Source organism: Zalophus californianus, chromosome 17, assembly GCF_009762305.2.
Source record: "Zalophus californianus isolate mZalCal1 chromosome 17, mZalCal1.pri.v2, whole genome shotgun sequence".
Classification (NCBI taxonomy): domain Eukaryota; kingdom Metazoa; phylum Chordata; class Mammalia; order Carnivora; family Otariidae; genus Zalophus; species Zalophus californianus.
The window spans coordinates 42,875,773-42,882,123 of NC_045611.1; the positions used below are offsets into that span (position 1 = coordinate 42,875,773).

Below are 6,351 nucleotides of genomic sequence, written 5' to 3' on the forward strand. Positions count from 1 at the left end.
CCAGGGGAGATGTGTAGAGACCGATGCCCCACAGTAAGCTGGAGGGAAGTGAAGGAGAAACAGGAGCTGACAGGATGGGCTGGGGCTTTGCCAGGCAGCTCAGGTAAAGAAGGGAGGTGTAGGCAGGAGCCAGAATGTGCTGTGGCCTAGAGGCCTGAAACTATTGGTCATGTTCTAAACACTGTGGGTGGTTTGGGTGATGGATGAGAAAAGTGGCCAGAGGCAGGTAGGTCTCAAACGATCTTCAAAGCGTCTGCATTTCATCCTGGGGAAGGGTGATCAGGTATCCCTGAGGGGTTTGAGTGGAGAACAGGCTGCTCAGATGTAAGTTTAAGAAAGTTCACTCTGGCAGCTGTGGTGAGTAGACGTAGGGAGTTGAGCCTGGGGGAAGGAAGCAATTGCCATCATTCGGGTCATAGTCAACAAGCATGAAAAATCATTCACTCTTTATTTGCTCTTTTTTTTTTCTTTTAAAGATTTTATGTATTTATTTGACAGAGAGAGAGAGAGAGAGCACAAGTAAGGGAAGGAGCAGCTGAGGGAGAGGGAGAAGCAGGCTCCCCGCTGAGCAGGGAGCCTGATGCGGGACTTGATCCCAGGACCCTGAGATCATGACCTGAGTCGAAGGCAGATGCTTAACCGACTGAGCCACCCAGGTGCTCTAATCATTGATCTTTTGAATGCAAACAATTTTGAACCCATGAAGTGTGGCTCTAGGGTCCATGCTCTTAACCATTACATCATACTGCCTCTCCAGCTTCTTTCTTGGAAGGAATGCCTGGATCCAGACATTCTGTGCATGAAAGGGATAGGGAAGTGAGATTAGAGATTTCAGTGGTTCCACATAGAAATTTCCCACCCATTGCTTCTTTTTGGCTTTGCAGCTTTATTTACTCTTACCCACTGCACTCCCCAGCGCCTCGGAAGCCCAAACCTCTTTGGGATTCTGTAGAAAAAATTGGCTTTTCCCTTACTTATTAGATGTGGCTTTCTCTGCCTGGGGTTAGCACATCTTTCTCTGCTTTCTATTCTCTGAAGACATGTCATTTTTATTTATTTTTTATTTTTTATTTTTTTGAGAGACAGAGGGAGAGAGAGAGAGAAACCCCGGGATGGGCAGAGGGAGAGGGAGAGAGAGAACCTGAAGCAGGCTCTATGCCCTGCATGGAGCCTGACACAGGGCTCGATCTCATGACCCTGAGATCATGACCTGAGCCAAAATCAAGAGTCAGAGGCTTAACCGACTGAGCCACCCAGGCACCTGATTCTCTGAAAACATGTTATATTCAACCACCTGGTGATAATCCCTGTACTATTCCTTTTGTCCATGTGGGTTCATACTTTTAAATTCTTTTACTGTCTTTTTCATGGGACTATGAGAAGGAAAAGAGAACCAGAAATTTATTTTTCACTGTTTTTTTTCCACTTAATAGCATTTACTGAGAGGTGGGGTGTTTTGTAAGCCTGGGCTGATGCAGTGAGCACATTGTGCACCACACTGGACAGTAGTACACAGTCTCCTTGGACTTTAATGATCAGCCTGCAGCCCGTTTTGCCTTATTCCTCCTGGGCTCCTTTCAGTGTCTCCCTTAGTCTAGAGCTTCCCCAGTAATCTCGGGCCTTGCTTTATTTTTTTTTTTCCTGGGCACCTAGACCAAAATGGGTTAGATATCCTTCTGATTTATTCTTATGTCTTCTGTGCCTCTCTTGAAAGAATGTAGTATGGGCTAGCCCCTCATGGCCTCAGTATGGAAGAAACTCCTCAGGCTTTTCCAGTCTTTTCCTCTTGCCGCCTTCACCAAACGTCTTCTCCTCTACTTGGTTGCCTTTCCTTTTTGGTCAGGAAGCTGGATGTAGGTCACCTGGTCAGTTTGTGTTCCCACCAAGGGAGACCCAGACACGAGGACTTGGGGGCAGGCAGTTTATTTGGGAGGTGATCTCAGGGTGCTCAGGTGAGGAAACTCAGGGAAGTGAAACAGGAAAGTGAGAAAAGCCAAAAGGCTGGGCAGCTGGGACTCAAGACCACCGGGCACCTTATCAGAGACGGGGTGGAATTCACCTCCATAACTGAGTCGAGGAGGCTGGGATCTGTATTGTTTGAGGGTTCCCTGTGGGCATAAACTCCTTCACACTCTCAGAGTGAGCCTAAGAGTTGTTCAGCAAGCTCCCAGGTGGTGGGGAAGGCCAGTGAACAGTGAAGGGAGATGCAGGTGTTTGAGGAGGGACGATGTCTCCAAGAGGGGATTATCTGCCACAGCTTCAGGTGAACTTAGGTGGGACTACGTGCAAGTGGGGCGGGGCTTTTATGATCTCAGAGGCAAGGTCATGTGAGAATCTGAGATCAAAAGCCTCAAGTTTCTGACATTCACCTTTCAAGCCATCAAAGTTTGGATGTCAGACAGAATAGGATTTAGAAGGGCATCTGAACTTGACTTGTTTTTTTTTTTTTTTAAGATTTTATTTATTTGACAGAGAGAGAGAGAGACAGAAGAGAGGGAACACAAGCAGGGGGAGTGGGAGAGGGAGGATCCTGGCCTGAGCCAAAGGCAGACACTTAAAGACTGAGCCACCCAGGTGCCCCGCTTTTTTTTTTTTTTTAAGATTTTATTTATTTGAGAGAGAGAGAGAGCACAAGTGCGGGGGGGCGGGCAGGGGAGAAGCAGACTCCCCGCTGAGCAGGGAGCCTGAAGTGGGACTCGATCCTAGACCCCTGGGATCATGACCTGAGCCGAAGGCAGACGCTTAACTGACTGAGCCACCCAGGCGCCCCTGCACTTGATTTTTTAAAAATTTTTTATTGTTACGTTAATCACCATACATCATTAGTTTGTGATGTAGTGTTCCATGATTCATTGTTTGTGCATAACACCCAGTGCTCCACGCAGAACGTGCCCTCTTTAATACCCATCACCAGGCTAACCCATCCCCCACCCCCCTCCCCTCTAGAACCCTCAGTTTGTTTTTCAGAGTCCATCATCTCTCATGGTTTGTCTCCCCCTCCGACTTACTCCCCTTCATTCTTCCCCTCCTGCTATCTTCTTCTTCTTCTTTTTGTTTTTTGAAGATTTTATTTATTTATTTGAGAGAGAGAGAATGAGAGAGAGAGAGCACATGAGAGGGGGGAGGGTCAGAGGGCGAAGCAGACTCCCTGCTGAGCAGGGAGCCCGATGCAGGACTCGATCCAGGGACTCCAGGATCATGACCTGAGCCGAAGGTAGTCGCTTAACCAACTGAGCCACCCAGGCGCCCTCTTCTTTTTTTTTTTCTTAACATATATTGCATTATTTGTTTCAGAGGTACAGGTCTGTGATTCAACAGTCTTGCACAATTCACAGCGCTCACCATAGCACATACCCTCCCCAATGTCTATCACCCAGCCACCCCATCCCTCCCACCCCCCACCACTCCAGCAACCCTCAGTTTGTTGCCTGAGATTAAGAATTCCTCATATCAGTGAGGTCATATGATACATGTCTTTCTCTGATTGACTTATTTCACTCAGCATAACACCCTCCAGGTCCATCCACGTCGTTGCAAATGGCAAGATCTCATTCCTTTTGATGGCTGCATAATATTCCATTGTGTATATATACCACCTCTTCTTTATCCATTCATCTGTCGATGGACATCTTGGCTCTTTCCACAGTTTGGCTATTGTGGACATTGCTGCTATAAACATTGGGGTGCACATACCCCGTCGGATCCCTACATTTGTATCTTTGGGGTAAATACCCAGTAGCCCCTGCACTTGATTTTTTTACCCTGGCCCCAGATTAAAGATTCCACGGGTTGGAAGAAGGCAGTGCACAAGGACAACTTCGAGATGCCTTGTGTACCAGCCGTCCCCAGGGGGTTCTGTGGGAGGTGAGCAATAGTCGAGAGACTGTGTCTCAGTGAGAACAAACTGCCCGTCACTCATTACCTTTTCACCTTTCAATGGGGCACCCCTTACTCCCTGCACTTGCCACGGACTGCGGTGAGTCTTTATCCATGTTTTTTTTACCCATCCAACTCATCTCTCTCAGAGCCCAGCTCTCCTTATGAAAGCCCCAGAGCTTTTACATGTGTAGAATGGTAGAGTGTGGAATACACATCCTGGGGCACCTGTGATGGGAGGAGTCTCTGCCTCACAACCTGCTTATGCCCCCTGGACTCCAGCTGCTATCACAGGGCTGGTTTTCCACCCCCGAAGCAGCCCCCAGCCAGACCCTGGGGGTCAGAGCGCCTGGCCATTGGCCAAGAGCCAGGTCTCACTCTGGGCAAGGTGGCCTGTGCCACCTGTGGGTCCTGGGGCACAGAAGTGCTCAGCCACCCCGGCTCTTCTAATTATCACCCCCCCCACCCATGGCATTCCATGGAGGAAGAACATCTGGCAGATTCAAATCTAGCCACAGTGGGAAGGCACAGTGGAGGTCCCCACTGTGACACCCTGCTGCCCCCAAAGCCCAGCCCAAGGAGCAAGCACTGTCCATGGATTGCAAGTCTTTTATTGCTGGAATCCTTTACTCAGACACCTGGACATGGTAGGCTGCTGAGACTACTTAGTTAGTGATCAGTTAAGTGACATCCTTGGGGCTCCTGGAAGAGATGGCTCCGTTAACACAAAGGACTTGCATATATGTTATTCTGCAAAGAGAAAGTCAGGAAACCTGGTGAGGCCTCAAGGGGTACGAGAGACATCAAGCTCTTCCGAACACTCACTGGACCCTTCCTGGGGAGGAGCCTGCGGGTTTGTTTGGAGGATGGCTTCTGGGTCTGAGCAGGCAAAGGTGGATTCCTCCCAATCTCCTGCACCACAAGAGAATCCCAGGTGAGCCCCTTCCTCCAGTGGAGCAGAGTGAAGAAGAGGGGTCACTGTAGTGGGATGGGGGGCATTCGTGGATAGAATGGAAAGAGGCGGCTGAGAAGGTCCTGGCGGGGCTCCAGATGCACCTGGGGGTCTCCAGTTCTGCTTCCTCCTGCTGCCCCTTGGACACTTGCTGCTTGAAGCCGTAGCTTGTTCCCACTCTTGGGACAGCAGAGAGAGGAATCGCTGTGATTTTCCACACAGGGCATCTCAGGCCTGGGAAGGGCCAGAGGGGGGCTTGTGGAAGCTGCCTTCTCCCCTCCCCTCCCCTCCCCTCTGCTCTCCTGGCAGGTGAGGCACAGAATGGATCTCTGGGACCCAGGGAATGAAGACAAATGAGGGTCTTAGCTGGGATGGAATAGGGAACTTGAGGAGTTAAGGTAAAGGAGCCCATGTGTGGAGACAGGAAGGACCCAATGCTAACAGTTTAAAGATCCAGGCTCACGTGCTGGAGAGGCTGGAGTCAGGGAGGCCAGAGCTGAGGGCCTGACAACTGAGGCTGGGCGATGCCAAGGACACAGGAGGGCCTGCAGACTCCCAGGCTGGTACCTGGGCAGCACTGAGCAGCCAGGGCCGGCCAGAAAGCTCAAGGGCTGGGCTCACTCTTTCCCACACCATCCTCTCTACTTCCCCGTCCATGAGGTCTTTCTCATCCCGGATTCACAGGGAAGGTCTATGGTGGAGAAGAAAACTGGGCGCCCCCCCTCCCGCCCTGCCCTGTCCCGCCCTGAGCAGGCCCCCAGACAGGAGCCAGAGGCAGGCACACATAGAGCTGGACCCACCAGCACATTGACAGCATTTGTCTTGTCGTCCACTGTCATTTTCCCATCAACGCACTCCTTCAGGCTTTTGGCATTTTCCAATATTATAGATTCGTTTCGGTATTGCGCCACTTCTTGGACATATGCTTCAGTGGTGCCCGTCAGGGACAAGGTGACATCATCACTCACTGCTGAGCAAATTTTACAATCTGGAACACAAAGATAAGCTGACACTCCGTCGAAAGACCTTCCCAGGTCACGCTCCTCCCTTCCTCCCCTCGACAGGCTCACGACCGCCCTAGGAAGGCGTCAGAACCCCTGGAGAACCCGTGGCCCTAGGCGCCCACCTCGGCCCGAGAGCAGGAGCGAGGCAGCCCAGAGAAGCTCGAGAGTACCAGCCAGCTTCATGATGCAGGCCACAGCGGCTCCCTCTCCGGCCTGGAGCCCTTTTATACCCCCTGCGGCCTGGGGGTGGGGGGAGGGGGCAGGAGGGGCCTGTGCCTGACACATCCTTTTCCAGGAGGCCCCTCTGGGCTGCAGCTTGGACTTGCCTGGGGGCTGTGGAGGCAGGAGATGGATGTATGGGCAAGATCCTAAGTCCCTGAGTCAACAAAGGACACCAACTTGGCCTCCCTTCCCCATCTGAGGGCTCTGTCCAAGTGGCAGCTGACACCAGAAGTTTCACAATGGAAATTTCCTAGGTTGACTGGGAAAAGGGGCAAAAAGTCTCCCAAATCAGGCCTC

General features: G+C 51.2%; 1 protein-coding gene across 2 annotated transcripts; it reads right to left on the reverse strand.

The window, feature by feature from the left end:
* Positions 1-3,647: 3,647 nt before the first annotated feature.
* On the reverse strand, positions 3,648-6,149 carry LOC113935710 (major allergen I polypeptide chain 1-like). Of its 2 annotated transcripts, none has more exons than XM_027618069.2 (3): positions 5,955-6,149; positions 5,629-5,816; positions 3,648-4,626 (listed from the first exon to the last, which is right to left on the reverse strand). In XM_027618069.2, exons 1-3 carry the CDS (start codon positions 6,115-6,117, stop codon positions 4,597-4,599), a joined length of 381 nt encoding a protein of 126 aa, XP_027473870.1. In that variant the 5' UTR covers positions 6,118-6,149; the 3' UTR covers positions 3,648-4,596. The 2 variants fall into 2 exon arrangements, with proteins under 2 accessions (XP_027473870.1, XP_027473869.1); XM_027618068.2 differs by having other exon boundaries at positions 3,648-4,788.
* Positions 6,150-6,351: the final 202 nt, after the last annotated feature.

Excerpts from the sequence above, each read along its gene's own strand:
- LOC113935710 (XM_027618068.2), bottom strand. The coding sequence starts at position 6,117 with ATGTGTCAGGCACAGGCCCCTCCTGCCCCCTCCCCCCACCCCCAGGCC. Across the intron at positions 5,817-5,954 it reads GCTCCTGCTCTCGGGCCGAG|ATTGTAAAATTTGCTCAGCA; the intron begins GTGGGCGCCTAG and ends TTTGTGTTCCAG. Across the intron at positions 4,789-5,628 it reads CAAATGCTGTCAATGTGCTG|GAGATTGGGAGGAATCCACC; the intron begins GTGGGTCCAGCT and ends CTTGTGGTGCAG.